This window comes from Ammodytes marinus (genome assembly GCF_949987685.1).
Source record: "Ammodytes marinus genome assembly, chromosome: 10".
In the NCBI taxonomy this organism is placed as follows: domain Eukaryota; kingdom Metazoa; phylum Chordata; class Actinopteri; order Uranoscopiformes; family Ammodytidae; genus Ammodytes; species Ammodytes marinus.
This window is the reverse complement of record NC_137214.1, coordinates 4,474,532-4,497,851: the sequence shown is the minus strand read 5'-3', so window position 1 is coordinate 4,497,851 and position 23,320 is coordinate 4,474,532. Positions and strand designations below refer to the sequence as shown.

The 23,320-nt window shown below is 41.1% G+C and overlaps 3 protein-coding genes across 3 annotated transcripts; all 3 read right to left on the bottom strand.

The window, feature by feature from the left end:
• Positions 1-1,989: 1,989 nt before the first annotated feature.
• Positions 1,990-4,271, bottom strand: foxi3b (forkhead box I3b). Its single transcript, XM_080035138.1, has 2 exons — positions 3,430-4,271; positions 1,990-3,254 (listed from the first exon to the last, which is right to left on the bottom strand). Exons 1-2 carry the CDS (start codon positions 4,028-4,030, stop codon positions 2,689-2,691), a joined length of 1,167 nt encoding a protein of 388 aa, XP_079891264.1. The 5' UTR covers positions 4,031-4,271; the 3' UTR covers positions 1,990-2,688.
• A 13,640-nt stretch (positions 4,272-17,911) lies between these two features.
• LOC307256634 (protein Wnt-8a-like) lies at positions 17,912-19,796 on the bottom strand (the record flags this gene model as incomplete). Its single annotated transcript, XM_080035668.1, has 6 exons — positions 17,912-18,469; positions 18,564-18,706; positions 18,895-19,020; positions 19,374-19,503; positions 19,606-19,639; positions 19,738-19,796. 6 exons carry the CDS (start codon positions 19,794-19,796, stop codon positions 17,912-17,914), a joined length of 1,050 nt encoding a protein of 349 aa, XP_079891794.1.
• Positions 19,797-20,402: 606 nt separating this feature from the next.
• Positions 20,403-23,308, bottom strand: LOC307256633 (protein Wnt-8a-like; the record flags this gene model as incomplete). Its single annotated transcript, XM_080035667.1, has 6 exons — positions 20,403-20,963; positions 21,163-21,305; positions 21,412-21,537; positions 21,803-21,941; positions 22,082-22,115; positions 23,292-23,308. 6 exons carry the CDS (start codon positions 23,306-23,308, stop codon positions 20,403-20,405), a joined length of 1,020 nt encoding a protein of 339 aa, XP_079891793.1.
• Between the last annotated feature and the right edge of the window lie 12 nt (positions 23,309-23,320).

Sequence of the window (23,320 nt, the reverse complement as noted above, 5' to 3'; positions counted from 1 at the left end):
TATTAATCACAGTTGAACAACTTTGATTAATAAATTAAACAAAGTAGACAATGGTTATCGCTAATTAGACAGTTTAGGGGATGATTTAGCGTGGAGAAAAATGCACAAGTTGGGGCAGTACATTCATGGACTCATTCCAAGAGTATAGATCTTATGTGTGGAATACAGTAGCTGCAACATGTCATTTAACGGACAGCGACTTATAAGCAATTTGAATTGATACATGAGAATCTACTGTTCAGTTTCTTGTTCCTGAAGTTCACAGTCCAACTTTCCTCACCATATCTTTATCTTTATTTTTGTATTTTTTCTTACTATTAAATAAGTAATAAATCACTACATATTACCCTATGTACAGTATATTTTTCTTTAAAGTACTTTTCCATGAATCGCAGACACAGAACAAAGCAAACCAAATCATTTTGTAAAGTTCAAAAACCTCTTTCTCTGTGCATATGACGATGCAATTTTTTTTAATTTAACACATATTCCCTGTACATTATGTTCTTGGTGAGTGTTTGAATACCTTCAGTTGTTTATGATGTTGAATAATGTGTCATAACGTGGAGAAATTCTTCCTAAAATGACACGTATATAACCAATGGGCATAGACGGATTATGAGATAATGGGCCCCTGGGCACAAACTCTTAAAGGGCCCCCCACTTGTCCCTATCTAGACAGGTACACTAACTTTTCCACACAGATACATACAATTAATGGCAAAAACATATAAAGGAAGTCAGCGTTTCCCACAGGATTTTGGGATACTGTTGGAGGGACCCTGTACCTTGTTGGGGGGTCCGGGGGCATGCCCGCTCGGAATTTTTTTACCTTTGTAAAGTAAAATGCATCAATCTGGTGCACTTTGAGAGGACATTTTAGAGGCTATATCAAATCCTGAGATGCAGAAGGAACATTAGTTTTCAGATTTTTCTTAAACAGGCAGCACTCTTTACTCTGCAACTGTAAAACAGTAGATTGGTCTGCAGACCCATGTTCTATGATGGAGGGGCCCATTTCAACAGATAAAGGGTGGATAGCTACTTTTTATGAACAATTTACAATTCACACATGGAAAGCTTATTTCTGTATGTGTGAGGGGGCCTTCAAGGCCCCTCATGGAGCCCCTTAGATATAGCTACTAATGTTGTTGTTTTTAACTTGCTTTTGTATTTCTCCCCTACTAGTTGAGGGAATCATGATGATTTCTATCTTGTTAACATTTAATGAGTATACTTATATTTAGGCTATTCCTTTTTGGACCCTGTTATTGACATGTGTGACTGAGCTCTTTGACTATGCAACATGAAAAGTTACTATCAGTATCTCTGGCTTAGGGGCCCCCTGAACCCTTGGGCCCCTGGGCCTGTGCCCGGTGTGCCCGTGCAGTAATCCACCCCTGCCAATGGGACGCGAGCATAAAAGAATAGCTGTATAATTTAGGCCTCTTTCCACATCTTTACTACATCTTTTTTACAGTTGGTCCCTCTCTCCTAAATAACGCTGCTTCACAAGCAGTCAGCAGTATCAGTGTATAGATGTTGTGACCGAGAGGTGATTTCAGTGTTTGGCATATATAGAGGGGCAGCAGCATGGGAATGTGATTTTTTTTTAACCGTTTAGGAGAATCAGTTAACCATCCATCACACAGGGATCGAGTTACACAGACATGCAGGTTACCGCACTACTGGTCACCGCTTTTCTGACAGGACAGTTTTCTGTCAGTGTGTGCTAACCGTCTTCTCTCTCTCTCTCTCTCTCTCTCTCTCTCTCTCTCTCTCTCTCTCTCTCTCTCTCTCTCTCTCTCTCTCTCTCTCTCTCTCTCTCTCTCTCTCTCTCTGTTTTATGTTGAGGGAAATCATAAAGCTTGAACACTTCTAAGTCATCATTTTCTTTCATTAGAATAAAACGAAAAAATGCAATTTGTACAACTCTTAAAACATTTTATTCATATCAAAAACACAGCATAATAATTAGCATTTACCATACATTAACACTCAATTTTGTACCAACATACATCAATGTATAACATTACACAACCCTTAACGTATTTACAAGGTCCAATCATCATGTATGTATCAGACACTGGGTTCAGCCATTGTTTAGTTTTAGTACTACAAAAAAAAAACATGACACGAGTGTCTACCTTTTACCTTTTTAAGAGCAGTGACTTCACACACTATGTACACAATGCTGTAATTTAACTCCCGTTCTAAATGTGCTGTCTGAGCGTTGTTGAGGTGCGATACCATCAAAGAAATCCCAGATAGCAGTGTGGAATGGCCTTTTGTCAGCAGATCAGATCTGGGGCCTGTTAGAAATGAGTCAGATCTGATAGAGACTTGGCTTAAATTAGAATAAAAGCTGACTGAGGAGCTGATAGTGGGGCTGACTGTGGTTTTAAAGGGAGTGACACTGGTAGTCTTTCGGCGCTGACGCAGCTGTTCCTGTGGGAATCAAAGCCTTTTTACTCTGCTGTCACACGGTATAGTGATCTCAACTGTCTCAGTCAGCGCAAACATACAACATAGTGTGTGTGTGTGTGTGTGTGTGTGTGTGTGTGTGTGTGTGTGAATTGTCTTTCACGACAGAACCTCTGTGAAACAAAAGTAACCAGACAGGTAAAGTCAAGAATCTTTCTTTTACCCAAACTCCCCCACCCCCCCTCTCTCTCTTAATGTCTTTTTTTAAACCTCTGTGCCCTCACGATGATAGATGATTCCTGTAGAGGCCAGTGATGGGTAATAATGCCCAGCGGACCCATTGTACTGGCTGAGGATGGGGCTGGTGTAGCCCAGGGAAGAATGGGTGGGTGAAGAGGATAGCACAGGGGGAGCCGGGCCTTGCTGTACCCACTCTGGAGCACCTGAGTTGGGGGAGTAGCTACTGTAGCTTGCGGGTCTATGGGGCCCATCTAAAGGAAGGTTTACATGCAGCGGTCTGCTCAGCCCGTCACCTCCCACCTCATTGGCCGGTCCAGCCGTCACTCCAGACATCTCGGATAGGAAGCTGCTAAGACAAGGTGTGGGGCCTGATGATAGAGGAGAGGGGATCCTGTCGGCTGTGGGGGACATGCTGTTGAGGGGATTGTGGTTGGGGCTGCCCCTCTCGCTGTCGCCCCCCGACTCCGGAGCCCCCGAACCCCCATCGCCACCGGAGAGGGAGTCAGACTTTCTCTTTCTCTTGCGGCGGAAGTTTCCGTTGTCAAACATCTTCTCACAGTTGGGGTCGAGAGTCCAGTAGTTGCCCTTGCCTGTGACAAAAGAGTGAGAGAGAGATTTAGTTTGTTGGTGAGGTTTTAAATCCAGGTTTTAAACAATGGGAAGATTAGCAGCACACCAAAATAAAATAAAAACACCACAGACGTGGAGAGAGAGTGATATTCAAAACATGAAAAAAAAAAACATTTGTATTGAAACGTATATTACCTGGATCGTCCTCGTCTCTGGGTACTTTCTTGAAGCAGTCGTTGAGCGACAGGTTGTGTCTGATGGAATTCTGCCAGCCCGCTTTGCTCTTGTTGTAGAAGGGGAAATTGTCGGCGACGTACTGGTAGATCTGACTCAAGGTCAGCCTCCGGTCCGGCGCTCCGTGGATGGCCATGGCGATGAGCGCCGAGTAGGAGTAAGGCGGCCGCACCAGCTTCATCAGGTCTTCTTGTGAGGGCAGAGAGAACCAGCTCAGCTCCCCTCCAGGCCCTCCGGCCCCGGCTGGCCCCAGGTAGGGCCTCTGCATGCCGTAGTGCTGGGGGACGAAGGGCGGTCCGGGGTTACCGGGTGGGCCAGTCGTGGCCAGGTATGGTGGTGTGTTGATGCCCGAGCCGTTGAACCACAGATAAGGGTTGGGAGTGGAGGTGGCGTAGTCGCTCAGGTCGTAGGAGGTCGGAGTGGTGCGCTGAGGGCTGGGCAGTGACGGAGGAGGGTAGTAGCAGTCGCTGTACATGCTGAGCTCGGGGGGCTCCTGGCCGAGGCTGGGGAACTGAGGGCCACAACGAGGAGGAGACTGGCCCTGGGTCTCAAAGGAAGACATTGCCAAAAACTGGTGTCTCACCTCTCAGACAGTCTCTTCTTAACTCCTTATGCCTTTTGGTTTGTCCTTCCTTTTTCTATGTCCGTAAACCTCTTTTTGTTCTCTCTATGATTTTGTTTAGATGTTGAAAGTCCTTTTCTGGTTCAGGTATTTGAGTGTGTGCAGCAGATCCAGATGATGTTTTTTTCCATATAAGATTTCCAGGTTGTAGGCTGCTCCTCTTCAACCCCTCTCTTGTCTGTTTGCCCTTGCCGTATGTCAAGATGTCACCTGTCATACCTGCTTTATCTGTTTCCCTGGAGACGCCCCCTGTCTCGTCTGATTGGTTGTTTTTCTCAGGTGAAGAGCCTGTTCCTGCTTTCTCTTTTTTTTCTCCTGCTGTCAGCTACTTCAGTTCCTCCAGGGGGTTTTTCACCCTCAATTAAATAATTTTCCACTCAAGCTGTTGCTCCGGCACTAATTGAGAACAGTCATGTGTAATCTTTTTTGATGATTAGGATGCAAATTTAAACAGACAAAATAGCCTACTGTTTTTTTAAATATTTTTATTAGGCTACATTTGAATCATTCTTTCTTTTGCATGCTACTCCTGCTGTCGACAGTTTAGTCGTTGTGAATATAAACAGACCTTTAACCTACAGTAAGAAGAGACGCAAACCCCCTGGTTAATGTTTATTTACTTATGGATAGGCCTATATGTTAATAATAAATGTTACCTTGATGAAAAAGTGATAGCCTACTAATTATGATGAACAAAATAGTCTGCAATGTTTAAAAAAATAGGACAATAAAAGCATTAAGCTACACTGATATGGAGTTGGATTTGGAGCGTTTTGATTGTGGGCTTTTCAGCTCAGCCAAGTCAATTGTTGTATTTCTGACTGTAGGACCAGTTATCCTATTAGGTAGGCGTAGGCCTAATATAATTTCATTTTTATTTAATTATTATTAATATTTGTTTAAGAGACCCATATCTAATGATAGCAATGAAACTAATCGTTTTCGAAAATTATGTTTCAAATCCTACTTCCTGACATTGTCCTTCCTAAAAATACACACACAACAGCAAGGGTTAGCTGTTCTTGTCGTAGTGACGTCATCCCTTTTTTAACGGAGAGTGCGCGTGACGAGCGCGAGAGAACTTGCATTTTCAACCAAACCTACTCACCGAAGAAGGAAAGCACTCTATCGTAAGTTGTTAGCACTTTATAAAGTCAGGTAATAACTCTGAGCTCCATACACGTCTGGTTAAAATAGCTGTATGTGTAGACACAGTCGTTCAACTTGAGAGAATGTCAATAAAAAAATATATTTCTTAGAAACGCCGTAGGTTAGCTAAACGCTTACCTTAGCTGCTGCGGCGAGAAGTTTACGGCAGTTGGTGTATTTTAGCAGAGAAGTCCCTTGTGTGACTGAACCATAGACATACAGTGCCGCACAGTCAGTGAAGCCATTACAGTAATAATGGACTGGACCAACACGGTGTAAAAAGTCACTTGCCGGTTTTTTAATTTAGATGGCCAGTTCATCTTCGCTCCCCGAGCTTCCTCAGAGCAGCAGTAACAACGACGACGACGTGTTGGAGCTCAACAAGGATTTGGAAAGGATGATAGAAAACGTCGAAACCATATCAGGTAGGTTTATGTGTAACTTAATCTTATTGCATCGGAGCATGGTGTAAACCCTGCTTCCTGGCTGATGAAAAATTATAGAGTTTCTTTAGACTACTACAATTAGAGGACAATTACCCTTAATCTATTTTCAATATTGTTATTTGCTAGGCTACTTAAAGAAAATAATTTCCCTTTTAGGATGAATAGGATATCTATCTATAAGTGTTGGATAACGAGTTGCTTTTCCTGTACACCTGTAGTGCAGCTGACTTGGATGGCTTATGACACAGTGGCCCTGCGGACCAGTCCAGAGCTGGGGGCTTCTAAAAGGAACCTGGAGGAAGCCTACAACAGATGCAGAGCTGCTGTGCTTGGAGACAGGACAGGAGAACAGGAGCCAGAGATGGGCAAATGTCTTGATCCACCTGCCTCAACTCTAACTCACATGTGATGTTAGAGTGTATTTATTTATTTATTTAAAAATAATTGTATTTTGTCAAAGATAATATTGCAATTGCTACGGCACTATATGTTATTATAGGTGTGGCATGTTTTTGGAATTGTGTACCTGACCTCTTTGCACTTTGATTGTTGTAAGTTGATGTGGGCATGTGTCCTGTACTAAAGTGTGCTCTTCCTGTTTAACCTGTTCAAATGAACAATAATAATAAAACAAAAATAATTAAATGAGAATGTGTTCTCTTTTTTTCTAAAGGTGATATGAATGTTCGGCACCTACATTTTTTATTGCACTAATGTTGTATTATGTTTAACTTTCAGTTGGACTCTTACACCAGCATTCAGAGTTGCATTTCAAGTTTGTTAGATCTTGTATGGTATGAAGTTATAGTTGACATAGCCTCTCTTTATTTTTTGCTTGTTGTGCAATTTCTTTCTTCTATCAGACTGCCTGCATGGATCTGGAAAGCATACTGAAAGGGCTGGACTCCTTGTCTAACTGCATGGATCAACTGTTATGTATGTACAACTATTTATCCCCACTCCGTTCCCTTCACACCTCCACAATTCCAGTAAGAATCCATTTTTTCCCAGAAAAGATGACCCAGATGATTGATTTGCAAATATGCAAAGCACTTGGATGTATGTAACTGTTTTACTAGATCTGAAATGTGATAGGCAAAAGTGGATTTTTGCCCACCAACGGCTTCGCAACTTAGCCTTGCTTGTAGATGTCAGTGGTGCAGAGTTACATGATGCTACATGATGTCTGTCAAAAGCGCACAGTGCTGATGGGCTAGATAGGAGTAACTGAAGGATTTTCACACATCCATCAGGTCCATTTGTTGTGTGAGGCATGATTTTCCAACTAGTTTTTTTTTTTGCCTGGAGGGACAGATGTGGGCAAAGACTCAGAAACAGCCTGAAACAAATAGCAGAGCTTTATTTTTTTATTAAACATTGTAAGGGCAAGAATTTGTAATACTTAAAAAATATATATTTATTTATTTACAGTATATAGTTCAATGTGTTGGCATGTAGTATACTAAACTTATCACAATCTTGTAGCAGCACAAACTGATAAAAGACATGCTTGTACTGAAGTCAAATTGTAATTTTAGAAAGCCTTTGCCGGTTTCGAATGTGAAAACCTACTAAAAACAAGTAGAAATGTATTTGCCCGGACATTTTAACAATCACTCATAGTCAAAGGGATATTATGTGCTTCTGTTCATATGTATGTATGAACTGTATGTAAGCATGCAGACTCCTGGCCTGGTTAGAATCCATGTGTAGAAGACAATAATATGGGAGATAACTTGACTCTTTGATAAATACAAATAATGTGCAATTTCTCATGGATTAGGGCAGAGTACTTTATTACACAATCAATATACCATTATTGCTTTATAAAACAGGAAAATATAGAAATGTATTTTATACAATAGACTATGTGACTATGCAGGTGATTTCCTGTTGAGCTCTATCATCCTTGATGTGGAACCTTTTCTATATGCTGCAATGTGACATTTTAGAGGCATGTGGACCTGAGGCGCTAGTGAAGCAAACGTATTTGTTTTTCTGCCTGCAGTGCGAACCCAGCTGAAGCAATGTGATCTGATCGTGGTAGTTGGCCACCCTGACAAGCTCGCCTTTCTCAAAGTCCAAGAGGCACAGAGACAGCATGCCCCCAGTATGGCCTGACACTGAGGAGTCAACAACACAGGTAATTCTGTGTGTCCTAAAAAAAAACTGCTTTAGCAAAAATATACAAACCATCCACCATGTAAAATTATTTTTTTCTTTATTTCATTCTGTTGACTTGACATACAAGTAATGTTACCAAAAAGAGGAATGACATAACAGTGACCTTTTGGATTGTTTGGATGTTCCTAAAAGGTTTTCTGAACAGGCTACATTGCATGCTTGCAAATGCATATACATGTGGCTTGCCTAAAAAAAAAACATAGATGAAAATCAAAGACCCACATAGCGCTTGGTGCCGGTCAGAGTCCCGCAGGGTGCAGCAGACAGCTCTGACTGTGCTCCTCACAGCTCTGGTTTGAGGCATCAATGAGCATCAGTGGGGTGTGTGTGTGGAGGCTTATCATCTCCTCCACTCCAGGGAAACTCTACAAGACAACATGACAGGGACCTAATGACGCAGCGCAGCACGAGTCAGCTTCAAAACTTCACTCCCCGAGGCGGGCGACAAAATGTCAACTTTTCCATTTTTACTTTGAGGGGAACACACTGCATTTTTATTCTCATTTTAACATTGTGTTATGGTACTGAACCTTTTCAGTTACCTTGGCGTTGTTGAGGCTATTGCCCAGGGAGTAAGAATGGCCTTGGTTACGGATCTTGATGTTGTAAATCTTGTCTTCTTTCAGTAGCATCAGAGTGTAGGGGTGCTCCACCGAGCCTTGTGAGCTGTCCCTTACCACAAATGCCCCGTCCTAGAGACACACACATGTACATGATGCATTATTCCACACACACACACGCACACACACGTGCACACACAAACACACACACACACAAGAACACACATGCACACCAGTTATTTTAACAGACAAAATCCTGTGTGATTTCAGCTGCATGTTTGTGTGTATGTGTGCGTCTGTGTCTTTCCACCAGAAAGAGAGGGTTGATTTAGAGAGACAGTGAGAGGCAGCACCTGACCTTGTTCACCTCTCTGAGAGCAACTTCAGCTTGATGTCTGCTCATCTGTCCTCCGTACCAGATGGGATCCAAGCCCTGCATGCACCATAACAAAAACAGTCATAGTAGGGATTCAAATAACCCTGCGTTCCAATACCCATACTTCCATACTATTTAGTATGCCAGAAAAAGATTTAGGATGTCCCAATACATGCACGTCAATTGTAGTATGCTGAAAATACATACAGTAAATGCCCCACTAACTCCAATAGCATTTTGGAGTATTCGTCTTTATCCTTAACATTTCTTGACATAATGAAAAAAAACTTCCTTATGTGATTTTTTATTCTCTCCTGTGGCCCTTAAACTCTTCTGTACTTTAGTATGTAGTGTAGTGAAAAGAAAAAGTATGTGATTTGGAAAGCAGGGATAGTAACCATTTCTTCTCTTTCTTTTCTGCAATGACAGAAATGTGTCTTATTTTTGTATTTTTTTTTACAACAGCACCATCTGCTGTTTCCCCTCTGGAAGTACTCGTTGTGTTATTGCAAAGAAATGTTTTCCATCAAGGCGAGAGAGACGCTGCAGGCAGATCTATTTTGCTTCCGTAACATGTCTTCTTTCTAGTATTAGCTCAAAAGGTCAAACAAATTTCATTGATGTGTTTATTTCACCAGACCTTGTCTGTTTACGTCTGGATATTTCCTCATGTACAACAATCTGTAACGCCCATTATCTCAACATAAGTATTTTTCATTGCTCTGAACCAAAAATATCAACTTCTTAAGCACTTCCATCAACTAAACTGTCCACAATCATTCTTAGCACTATTCTGACGGTTATAACAGAAATATTTGCACATGTTTTCTTCCTAAAATGTGGGGAAAAACGCATTTTTAAGATCTGTACATACATAGTATTTTTCGATTTATAAAATGAAAAAATGCTGTATCCAAAATCTGTTCTGTAAAAACTTTGGACACTAATAAGAAATAAAGATTTTGACTTTGGCTTTATCTCACGTCTATTTTTTTTTCAAAGAGATGCAAATGTACACATAATTAGTTAGGTATTGCCAAATTTGCACATTTATTATTATTTGTATATATATATGTTTTAATGTACGTAAACAACTGGCAAAGTTTCATGATGATATCTATAAGTAAAAAATGTACCCCTATTCAGCATGCAGTGTCTCGCCCTAATAGTATGTGTGTTGTTCAGCTAGGACAATATAGACGGAAAGCATAGTTATTTGTGTTTCCTTTTGACTCTCACCTGTCCTGGTACTGAAGTATTACACCTAGCAGGTTGTGTTGGCACCGGACGAGCTGGGACGAGTTTGCGTGCACTGGGAACAGGACATGATAAACATAGTAATAGAAAACAACTTGAGTAACTGTATTACCCAGAGTAGGCCTATTGGTCTTTGCTAGGCTCATTAAGTGTTCAGGTTGGCGTTGGCCTACCAGTTGTACACATCTGTAGGTTTGTAGCTTGTCTGTAGAGGTGGCTTGCTGGTGGTTGAGCCAGAAGCCTTGGCACTGCTGCCCTCTGGTGGACATTAGTGTGAAATACATTTACTGTCATGATAAGAGATACATTTAGCTGTTCAAGCACTAAAGACATGGCAATATTAAGCAGCACATACTTGATTTTTTGATATCCTTCTGGGATGGGCCAGGTGGGGCAGGTTTCTTGCTCCTGTCAATACTCAGACTAGGTCGGCTGCTGGCTGGTGTTAACAGTGGGAAAATATGTTTTTACATAAGGCCTAGAGATCATCAAAGTCATCAATTATTCAGGTGGTTGTGGAATTATGAAACATCTAGTCACCTGTTGGTCTGACATGTTTCTGAGGTGTCTGCTTGATTCTTGGTTGGGGAGGAAGTGGAGGGTTTTTTGAGCTCCACCCACTAGCGAGGGGTGGATCCGGAACAGGATCTACACATACATACACAAGTTGTTATAGGCCTGCAGGATACATTAAGCTCCTAATTCTGCTTTCTAAGTGGGGTGAACAGTAGCAAATACACTGAAATGTTTTTTCCAATTGACTACATATGGGCCATTCCACCAAATGGGTGACATTTGCATGTTGCAACTCTTCCAAATTAAACTTCTGATTTTTTATTTGTTCAAAGCTGAATCTCATAACACATATATTTAACCATTCAAAACATATATTGGTCAATCTCAGGAAATTGTATTGAATTCTTAACTAGGTTTATATATAAATGTATTAAAGTAACAGGACTGAAAGTAACAGGACTGAGTTTTTTAACATATAATTGGCATAAACATGCAAATATAGATACATAGGGTCCATTCTAGTAGCATGAGTACACTCAGCACATTCTGGTGATTTATTAAAAAGTATTATTTTAAAAATAAACAAATAAAATTAAATAAATAATTTAGGTAACAGGACTGAGCGTTAAGATGTACCCCGTCAACTATTGTTAAAATATCATCCAATATACTGAAAATAAAAGGGGGGAACCTACTTTTGGTCTTCCCATGACCTATCAGAAGAGCTACAGTGCTCATATTCCAGTTTAGCAAGGGCTGTTTGTAATGTTGCAAGGATTTTAGAGTTAAATGTGTTAGGGTAACAGGACTGAGTGTAAACCTGGGGACACGACTAAAATGTGTATTTTAACTAAAATGTTATGGATTTCTGATGACAACATTTGCATTAAAGCATATATTGAACATAGAATCACACAACAGTGCAAAAATATTAAGATTTCTGGAGGATTTTTTAAATTATTTTTCATAGTAAAGTGTTGTGTTAGAGAGTGGGGACAGGTTACAAATGCTATTTTTCAGTGTAAACTGTGGTTTTTATCAGTATTATAAAATACATATTTTAAATTCACAATCAGGTCAATGTGGAAGAGATATTAATTAATACATTAATGTATGTTATATTTAATTTTCATGCAAACGTATACCTTTGAAGGCTTGGGGACAGAAATGTCACCCATTTGGCGGAATGGCCCATATACAGCCGCGGAAAAAATTAAGAGACCAATCTGGATTTTTCTTCAATCTTCATCTCAACATTACTTAATGGAAATGCTCTTAATGACAATATTTTTATTGTGAATTTGGTAGAAATGTTGTCAGTAGTTTATAAGATAAAACCAAAATGTTCATTCTACTCAACCATATGCCTATAAAGAGTAAAACGAGAGACACTGAACATTTGGAGTGGTCTCTTATTTTTTTTCGCGGCTGTATTTGTGTGCATTGCTGTAGTCTTAGTTGCCTTTGTGTTTACCCCCTGTCATGATCCTCCTGAGGTTGTCCACCCTGGGTAGTGGAGGTGGTGTCACTGGATCAGGCACTAGGTAATCCTGCTCACTGTCTGGTTGGTCAGCTGCTGCTTGTGGCTGAGTCACAGAACACATGTAGCCGTCTCCCTCTCCCTCCTGGGGCCAGCCCTCAGAGTCAGCATCACTTTCGCTGTCCTGACCACATAGGACATGAGTATAGTGACTCATAGTCAACTCAGAATACAGATGACTATGATTTTTGGGGAAAAATTCCTTCTGGTTTATCTGCCATACTTACCCTGCGTTCCAATCCACATACTTCCCTACTATTTAGTATGCCAAAAAAAGATAAAGGATGTCCATTGTAGTATGCTGAAAATGCATAAATGCCCCACTAAATCCGATAGCATTTTGGAGTATTTCGTCTTTATTCTTGACATTTCTCGACATAATGAAAAGAAAATCTTCCTTATCTTATTTTGTTTCTCTCCTGTGGCCCTAAAACTCTTCTGTAATTTAGTATGTAGTGTAGTACAAAGAAAGAGTATGTGATTTGGAACGCAGGTTGTGTCACATTGGTACGTAGAGACAGCAATTCTGGAGATTCATGTTTGTTGACAAAATCCCTTTTTATCAAAGTAAGTGAATATCTTCACCTCACAATCTGATACCTGTCAGTACTGTGTGTAGGTGCTGAAACATAAATCTGGTGTTAATACACAGCCTATAGGCTCTGTAAACGGGCATGTTGCTTGCTATAGCCAGGTGGGTCCCCTCTGTTTACATTCCCTTTGTTCACATACCAATTTCCAGAGCCTAGGCTGTGTAATAACACTTGACTTTTTTTTTGCAACGTACACACACACACACACAGCAGGACAGGTAGCAGATCATGAGAGGAGATATTCACTCATTTGACAAAAAGTGATTTTAGTCAGCAAACATTCTCCAGAATTGGCTTACCCCACCTTTAAGTTTAATGCTTTGTAAAAAAGTATATTTGTTACACTTACAAACTCATCAGACCCCCACAATTCCTCCTCGTGTACTAATACTGTAGAAAAATATATGTCAAAAAGAATAGTATTGTTAAAAGCTGTCTCTATTATATCAGTTGCATAGTTAAAGTTGTAAGAGTGCTTTACCTTGTTTATGATGCTGCTGTGCCTTTGACCTGCAAAACATGGTAGTTATGTACAGTAATGTTGTACACAGTAACACATTGAGTAGAAGCTGCAAAACAGTTGTCTTACTTCAGACTGAATGTCCTCCTCTTCTTCCCCTTGCTGATTTCACCATGGATCTGAGTAATGATTCTATAAAGATAAAACATGAGCAAACCATTACAGAACTAGTATGCATAGTTAACTTTATTGAGATCAAAACTACCTCAGAATATATTTGATTGAGTCACCTGTATGCCACAGACATTGGCATTGTTTTATCAATTATTATTACTTTAGTTTTTGTTTTGTTTTGTGTCAGAGAGATAAATATATTCTCAGTCAGACTCACGGGATATATCGGCTTGGGAACACTTGAAGGTCATACTCTGTCATTTTCTAGAATAGATGATGTAGATTTGATTATTAATGGGGATTGGGGAGTAGAAAAAAGTCAGAGTATTATGGTTATTTGTAAGGTGGGGGTTACAGAGAAGAGAAAACATACTCACCATGAACTGCGCTCCAGTTATGCTGCCCTTGGTCACTACTCTGTCGCAGCCCGATAACTTCAGCTGAGAAGATGTCACACACTTTTAGTGTTTACTTCAGACGACAAATCGTTAGCCTCATAGCATAATTGCCTAAATCATATTTACTCTACTCTACTTTTACTGCTCTATTCTACATCTACTCTACTCTACATCTACTTTTCGTTAGCCTAATAGCATAATTGCCTAAGTCATGTTCTAAGGGTTATAGAGTAGGGTAAAGTAGATGTAGAGTAGAATAGATGTAGAATGGAGTAGAATAAATATGATTTAGGCAATTATGCTATGAGGCTAACAAAATGTATTCTTTTTTTCAAGTCTAGAGAATTGATGTGACTCGATTCATTTTGAACCACACAGGCTCTAAATGTTTTAGGAACTTATTTTTTCTTAGGGGCCTTCTTAACATCCTAAAAGCCTAAACAACTCAAAATCAATGTGTATTATAGTATTTAATGAGTGTAATAAATATCATATACAGCCCTTTTAATGATAGATATTGTCGCAGAAAATGTCACACGCCATATAGTGCTTGACTTTTGCAGATAGATATAACAACATGTTATTTAAGCCTGAAGATGCTGGTTTTAATACTCACCCTCCTCATGTACTCAGCTAGACTGTCTGGAGCCCATCCATGTATCTCCCTTTTAGAAGGAACATTGTTTGAACTCATGCTATCACCTCGCATGTATCACATAAACTGACACCTTTTGGTTATGCAGCGGGCTCACAAAACGTTCACTCTTCAACCTGCCTTCTTAAAATGAAAGTTTACAATAACCCCGTCTGCCCTTACAGAAAGCAATTGAATCATGTAATTATAGCACATGCACACACTGCAGACTAGATCTGACTCTAAACATAGAAGCTGTTCATTTCCTTTCACACACATACACCACTGACTGCTTGCATTTAGCTACGTACATGTGGTGGCTATCTTTATACATTGTTCTAACTTAATGTGTCTTGATTTCTGACTTATCAGCACAACCTTATCGTGAGATGCAGATTTGTCTCACACTATTGTAACTCTGCTTATCTAAATAGACCAGTGGGGTGTTACAGTGAAATATGTATTGTGATCTCATACATGAATGCTTTTGTAATTAATAGCATAATGGCATTGTTTTAAAGGCAGTTGTGTGTCCCATGCTCGTCCTGTCCTGTCCCAGGCCCTCTTGGTATCTCACACCCAGGTGAGAGAGGAGGGCAGCCTAGGAGAAGGGATGATCAATCACGCTTAAATCCTCCCTGCAACCCCCCAGGCATGTCTGGGTGAATACATGAGTCCTCCTGGGGGGTCCACCCCTCCTCCAGCCCCATTTTCTTTCTGTCCTGGTTGGGGCCTGAAATAAAGTAGAATTGGAAACTTTTAGTTAGGTGTAGTAAGTTTACTCATGATGTTCAGAGATTGTGGTTGTCCAAAAAACTGACCCTGTCTCTTCCTGGAAGGGCAACAATTAACATCTCTTTAAAAATGTCTGTTTACGTTTTAGTGTCCATGCTGCACAAATGTATAATGTTAAACCATGCATAACTCATAATATACATCTGTACATATCGCAAAAAAAATGTTTTATTATATTTTTCACTATTCTATGTACATTATCTCATTTCACTTCAGTTATTTTAGTTCCATGTGCAGTGTTCTGTTTCACCTATATTTCATTTCATTTTATCTACTTTATATTTACATGGTTCACCTTATCGCCACACTTTTTATCTGCACTGTGTCCTTGCACTATTTTTCTGTTTATTTGTTTCTCAGGTGTTGCTCTCTTCCCCTGTGTGTTTCTGTCAAACATTTTCTCCTTCTATAAAATGCATTGTCGAGAGAAACGCTGGGACTTTAGAATTAGCATTGCAGATGACTGCTGCTCTAACTGTTTCTTTCCAATACGACACATAAACCACCACACATTTGATGACCTCACACACTGGCGACAGCAATTATATGGAACCAAGATGGAACCAATATAGCGCTCAGTGGAGAGCAGAGATAAGGGGCGGGACCTGGCGGTGAGGGTTTCCAGTAGGGGAGAATCCCCTTCATTAACACACAGCAGGATAGCATGGGAAATACATGGACAGCACCACAAGCAAAACAGACAAATGGGACGAATGGGAGACTGTGACAGCAGTGTTACCAGCAGTTGTTTAGTCTCAGCTTTTTTTACATCCTTTCTTTTAAAGGGCCAGCTTAGTATTTTTGAAGTGTGGTTGGTATGGTGGTACTTGGCGGCATTGTTAGTGTGTTATCTTATGGAGACTTACATTGTTGCAGAATTTCTGTTTTTCCTCCACATACCTGTATATGAATGCTAACCTGAAAACCTAAATATCCCTTCAATTGTACGCTAAACTGAGAACTCCATACAGTGACTGCGCTGATTGCCATCTCCATAAGGGAACACACTAACTATGCCTATGTACCCTTATACAACCCAAATTCAAAACTATACTGAAATACTGAACTATACCTTTAAGGCGAGCCATTATCTTCACTTAGGTCTTTTTACTATTCTCTGATAAAAACTATTTTATCTTCTAAAGCCCTCACATCAAACTGTCCATATCATTTACAGCACTATTCTGAAGGTTATTACAGAAGGATGTGTTCATATGTTGTTAATTGTCTGATTTATAATACATTTTCTTCCTAAAACATGACAACAATGAATTTTAAGACCTCAGACATACATTAAAACATTAATATGTACATGAGATAAAGATGTTTTACTCTGGCTTTATCCAACATGTAGATTATTGTTTTTTAAAGAGACGCAAAGGAACGCATAATTAGTTAGGTATAAATGTGGATATTTCTTTAAACTTTTCTATAAACAATTGTTATACAAAAAAACAATAGTTCTATTGTAAGTAATCAACTGGCAGAGATGCATGATGATAAGTTAAAAATATGACCTCATTCACCTGTGGTGTCTCAATTTAAGACATTTCCCAATCCAGGAACCCATTTTATCTCAACTAAGTACATTTATTCCATAAGCTTTTTAAAGGCAGTTTGGCTGATTGTATTATAGTGTCCACAATGTGTCTATCTGAGAACAGCAAGCAGTATTTGTCTACATATAAATGAGACTCCATTGACTATAATGTTGTTGAGTTTGTAATGCCACTATCATGTTATTTACTGCTTTTATAGTAACTGCTGCGTAAAGCCGGTCAAACAGCCCTGTTACCAGACTCCCTCTGTCTCGCTCACCCCGAGGCATGGAGACCCCCTTATAGAGGTAATATCCATGCCATCACTCATTCAGCTCACACACTGGCAGATTTATGACACTTCCAGCTGAGAGGAAGATTTTTGGAGATACAGGGGGTCGAGGGGAGAGGGAGGCAAATGAATGGCGCTGAGAAATAAAGAGAGGCAGGGTGGGTGGAGACATGGGCCGCTCATACCTAATTACTTTCAAATAAGATTAGAAATTAACTCGGATCCGAGGTGGAATGTGAGTCACGCTTATTTAGAAACTGGCGCCGTGGATTGACAATGTATTACATCTGGACCCCAATGTGACCCACTTTACCTTTTCTGATTCTTTCCCCTCATGCGCTTTGATGCATTGCGTACATTTGCATTGCCTGTGGCGCGTAGAGGTTATCGGGCCAAATTGCTTAACTGGTGGTGGAAATGCTTCCCTAATTTGTCTTTCAAAGCCTCGCTGTTTCTTTGAATGAAATCAATACACGTTGACATCAAAGTGACGGTGGATCAACGCAGGATCAACACCTTGGTTAAGGTGTGAACTGCGCCATGTTTTCCCATGTAATCCTCTGTTAGTGTATTCACTCCATTCTTATTCCAATAGACACTTGGTTGCTCATAACAATGAAAAGGCCGTATATTTATTAGGTGGACTAATCAAATGTTTCCTACTTGTTGTGTGAAGCAAACACGTGACATTCCAATGTGTACTCTTAAACCTTTATTACAAATAGACGAAAGATAATATTCATAAATAGACACCCAATGTTACAATGTACACGCAGACATAACATTTAACAAAAACGAATAGAAAGTGCAAACAGATTGAACATCATGTTGGCCCTCATCTAGCAGATCAACTGTAATCTAGATGCTTAGGCCCTCAGACATCAGATGCATATCAAATCTTTTTTCTTTTCATTTGGGCCCACGGTATCTCCGTCTGAAGCCTTGCCCGTCGGCCCCTTCCTTCCGGGCGCACACATGTTTCACCAGCACCTGGGAGCAGTCTTCGCAGTCCACCGTGCAGCACCAGCGGAATTTGCAGTTGCAGCTGCTCACTACTTCGGTGCGCGTCTCTTCCACCCTCAGGCCGCATTCATGACACAACCTGCGGCAGCTTCGCCTCTCCCACTGGGTCAAGCCCTGTCCGTGCTGCAGACACTCCCGGCCCTCGGTGCCGTGCAGCCCGGCGCTGATGTTCCACCTGCAGTAGTCCGGGGAATCCTCCAGGTAGATGAGCTCCGTCTGCGCGACGCTGCCGAACGCGTCCACTATAGCGCCCCTGTTGTCCGCGCTGTTGCCGGCCCGCATGCGCTTTCGGTCGATGTCCAGTTTTTGGGCTTGACTGTGTTTGAGCTTCAAGTAGTTGCCGATTTCTCTGAAGTCTGACAGCTGCGTCCAACAGGTCTGGACACTGCAGCTCTCAGACATGCCATGGCATCTACAGATGCGCCGCATGGTCGCCTTCACAGCCTGTCGGAAACCACGGACGATTATTTAGTGCCAACGTCTAAAGACTGTACAGCCCATAATGTCAGATGCGTGTGACAGTGCGATCATAACTTACCAGCCGCCCAGCCGCGTTGTTGTGCAGATTGACAGCAGCCCTGGAGTCCTGGCCTGTCTCCTGCGCGTCCACGTACTGTTTGGAAAGCCTCTCTCCAAAATCCACGTTATCACTGCAGCCTCCCCACAACCAGCCACGACCGCCTGCGGATAAAATACCATTCATTAATATCAATTCACCAATTTAAGCCCTCTAAAAAAAATATATAGCCTACATCATACTTTTAAGTTCGTATTAGCCAAATATAAGTTCACAGCAGGCCACACAAGGTTGTTGGCCTAATCGATGATCGTTCGAATATTAGTATTATTATTTTTGCTGAAAAGCTCACCAATCTGTCCATTCTTGGAGACATCACAGCCACAGTTGTGGAGGTCTCCCAGGCTACAGTTCCTGGTCAGAGTGAACATGACCCCCGCTGCACTGATGGCATGGATGAACGAAGACTCTCTGGTGGCTTCGATGAGGGGAAATAGTAACACAATAACACATGTAAGACACAGGCATTTCAAACATTGATCAGTCACCTTTAAAATTGAAAAGTGAACATTGGATATTCAAGTAGGCCTATAACAACCTTGAATAATGATGTCAACAATGACTCTAAAATAAATGTAACATAAATGTGTTATTATTTGGCCATTACATATATTTTTACATTTAGCCTACAGCCGGTTTTAGTGTTTCTATGTCAGTGTGTGTTATTGCATGAACACCGACATAAACGTGTTATGCATAATAACACTTAGGCATGGAGGCGCTTGCATAGCCTACATCACTCAATGAAGTAGCTATTTCTTCTGCTCTTACCGCGTTTTAGTTCTTTGAGCTGAGTCGCGCTGTCGGGACAGTTCCATCTGTCCCACGCGAACTGGTGTTTGCACTCGTCGATACCAGTCTGCGCACCCACCTGCACGCTTCTCGCATAGCTGAGATGGGCCTGCAAGGAGAGGAAATGTACTTTTAATGCTTTATTCACATTTTGAAATGTAGGCATATATCCTTATCAGGGTCTTTAGTGAATCACGTGTCTTCTACGTACCTTGGGTCCTGTCATAAGAAAGTTGCTCGCCACCCTAAGAAGAAAGAGGGAGGATAAAGAACGAGGTCAATTTATCTGTAGTCCACACTATACAGAGAACAAGACGGATAAGCAATGTAAATAATCTCTTACCAAGCATGTACCGGGCTTATTTTGTATAAAAGAGGAAGGATCCAAAATAAAGAATGCATCATTTCAATCTGCACCGTTAGCCCCCTCAAAGCAGAGATCGGTTAGGCCTAGTTATTTTGACCCGGTGCGCTGCAACTTTCTTTTTTATTCGAATGAAGAACAAATGGACCGCTTGTTCTTTGTCACCATGTGTCCGAGAAATGTGATTGGTTGACGAGTTCAGGAAACGCCTCTCCGCGCACTTCAAGGGATGGCATTAAGAGACACTTGATTTTCTTCAACCAAAGTAAGACGTCATATGACACCAGGGCACCAATATACAAATACCAATCAGAGATGTGTCCATTTAAAACACGGCTGAGACATGCATACTTTAGAAAAATATTTAATAGGTCATAATATTTAAAAATACATATACAATCTTAGACACTTTTCAGACAGAAGACAACCCCATCCCATCTGACCATTAATGCTCTAATCACAAACTTTGGTCCTTTTTAAAAAGCATAATTTCACAAGATCGAATCAATTATATGAAGTGCATTAAAAGGCTTCGGTTGATATGGTGGTTCAAAATGAAAAGAATGTCCTTTTTTATACAGAAGAATGCATATTGATGTCCATAATTCATTCAAATTGATTCAAGTCTCTGCAACACATGGCATTCAGTGCTGGCGCGCACGGTGCCTGCGCTTGGTTTTGTTTTGCGGGTTTCCTTCTTCACGCGCACAGTAATATTTAGTAACAACTTGCGTGCATCGGTCACACCTGACTGTGCAACACCAGTGGAATTTGCAGTTGCAGCTGCTGACTACCTCCATGCGCTTCTTCACCACTCTGAGGCCGCATGCATAGCACAGCCGGCGGCAGCTCTTCCTCTCCCACCGGGACATGCTCTTGTTGCCCTTCAGACACTCGCGGCCCTCGGTGCCCTTGAAGCCAAGGCTCTGGTTCTTGACGCAGTAGTTGGGGGAGTCTTCCAGGTAGATGAGCTCCGTCCGAACGATGCTCCGGAAAGTGTGTGCGATGGCTCCCCTGGTGTCTGCGCTGTTCCCGGCCCTCGCAGGCTTCTTGTCCATCTCCAGTTTCTTCGCGTGTTCGTACTTTAACTTTAAATAGTTGCCCACCTCCCTGAAGTCGGCCAGCTGCATCCAGCAGGTTTGGATGCTGCAGCTCCCGGACACGCCGTGACATTTGCAGGCTCTCCTCATGGTGGATTTGATCGCCTGAAAGGAGAGTTATACGTTTAATTATCAAACCATTCTTCCATCCTTCTTGGATTTTTCAACACATGCGTACATGCCAGTGACAATACACATCAAGTGTTCTCCCCCTAGCTTTGGATATTATTTAATTTCTGGAATACGCCCTCTAAAAATACCCCATACTAATGTTCTCCAGGCATATAGCAAAATCGTATCTTACCAGTCTGCCTGCCTCGTTGTTATGCAGGTTGACTGCTGCACGCGAGTCATGCCCATCTTCCAGCGCGTCCACAAACTGTTTGGAGATCTCATCTCCAAACGCCACGTTATCACTGCAGCCTCCCCAAATCCATCCTCTACCGCCTGAGGATTCAAAAAAAAATTATTACATTATTCAAGTCATACAAGGGCCCATCTTATGTAAGTTAAGTCTTCATATGAATAGATCACGCATAGTTTAAAAATATACCTGTCTGTCCAATTCTGGAGTCATCACAGCCACAGTTGTCAAAATCTCCCATACTGCAGTTCTTGATGAGTGTGTACATCACTCCGGCCGCGCTGATGGCATGGACAAATGACGTCTCTCTCGTGGCTACAATAAATGACAAAGAAAGCAAACCCATGAGTTACATTTTCACAATCCATTGCAAATCATGTGGCATCATTGAATGCGCAGTGCATTCAAACACTGTACGAAGAGGGCGATGGATGGACCCGTGCGTAAATGCAAAGTAAAACGGTAACAATGTTGCGCACTTCCTCACCGAAGGATTAACTTTTTATTTTGACAGTCGCGGCTGGAATTCATATAGGCATGTCAGAAATATAATACAGATATGTGGAGAGAAATGTCTCACCACTTCGAAGGCCGCTGTGTGTGGATAATTGGAGAGTGTTCTCCGGGCAGTTCCACCTCTCAAACGCAAACTGCTGTTTACACTCTTGTATTCCACTTTGTGCGCCCAGTTGGACACTGCTGACATAGGTCAGAAAAGCCTTAGGAGAGACAGAAAGGTCATTGTTAGTATTTTGTTGAAGTAAACTAATACAAGTTGTTTATTCGTGTCAAAAACCAGGTAGAATATTCTGGAGGTTTTTACGCACAATACGCGTCAGGCGAACATGCATTTATTTACCTTTGGTCCAGTCATGAGGAAATTATTCGCCGTCCTATACAAAGAAAGGAAGAAGAAAAAACAGTCAGGTTAATCCAAAGGGCACACGTGACAGTGTATTATATTTGAAGTAATTATTCCATAGGTTTGTGACGTACCAAGCGAGTGCAAAATGAACATTGTAGCACACGGACAGAAGTATAAGTGAATAAAGATTAAAAAGCTCCATAGTAATCCAAACGGATGCCTTGTTCGGTGCGTATCTCAGATGTAAGTACCAAGAGATAGAGAGGGAGGGAACTGAAGTCGGGACTGGACTCCACGCCGATGATATTTATATGGTCTAGCCCCCTTTGATTGATAGATTTGTCCCGCAGGTAACATTTGACTGTGAAAATGCCTTTAGGACCACTATTGATTGCCGCGTCCTTTAGAGCCGTCGGGTGAATAAGTGCACTTCAAAGCGGTGACGCAGACAGCCCCTCATTCATTCATTCATTCACCTGTTGTTTCCCAGGCCCCTAATCCTTGTGCACTTTTCCCATGAATTAAATACAGTGCATAGCATCCAATAGCAACATCATTAATGATGTAATCAGTCAGTGCAGGTATAACAAGATATACACTTGAATATATTCAAATGATGCCGAATAGCCTTAAGTCACTGCAAAAAAAAAACTAGTACTTGATACATAGCTTATATTATGGTCACATCAAAATATCATTGGGATTTATTAGGAATGAATTTAACATAACATGGTTCTGCCATGAAGCGTATTGGTTGTAATGATTGCAAGAGGTCTGAATGTTGTCGTGAGGATTAATGTATAGTTGGAAAAAAAACATTTGTGGAAATGGCACCAGCGCCTCAGGAGGGAGAAAGAGGGTGACTACAAAGCCATAAAGTCTTCCAGGAGCTGATGGTTTATAGTCATGTTAATACTGCCTCACACGTCGGCGACATTGGCATCGCCGTGATAATAGGATAATAGATGTTTCCCTGGAAAACAACTCGGTGTGAAAACAGTCTGGAATTTACAGAATTGTAACCATAACATTGCAAGTTCGAGAAAGAAAAAGGTCAAGCATTTTGCTCTATTTTGATTTTGGGGACTTTTTTAGCCGTACTCTAAAAAGAGATTTAATTGATAGTGATTCATTTAAGACATCTGTTAATTGTCCAGCATTTGGGACGCATCATCTCACATTTCATTCAGCTGATGATCCTTACCTTGATTTCGCCTCCATCAGCAATGAAAT

Coding starts and splice junctions, on each gene's coding strand:
- foxi3b (XM_080035138.1), bottom strand. CDS start 4,030: ATGTCTTCCTTTGAGACCCAGGGCCAGTCTCCTCCTCGTTGTGGCCCT. Junction 3,255..3,429: donor CAGAGACGAGGACGATCCAG/GTAATATACGTT, acceptor CTTTTGTCACAG/GCAAGGGCAACTACTGGACT.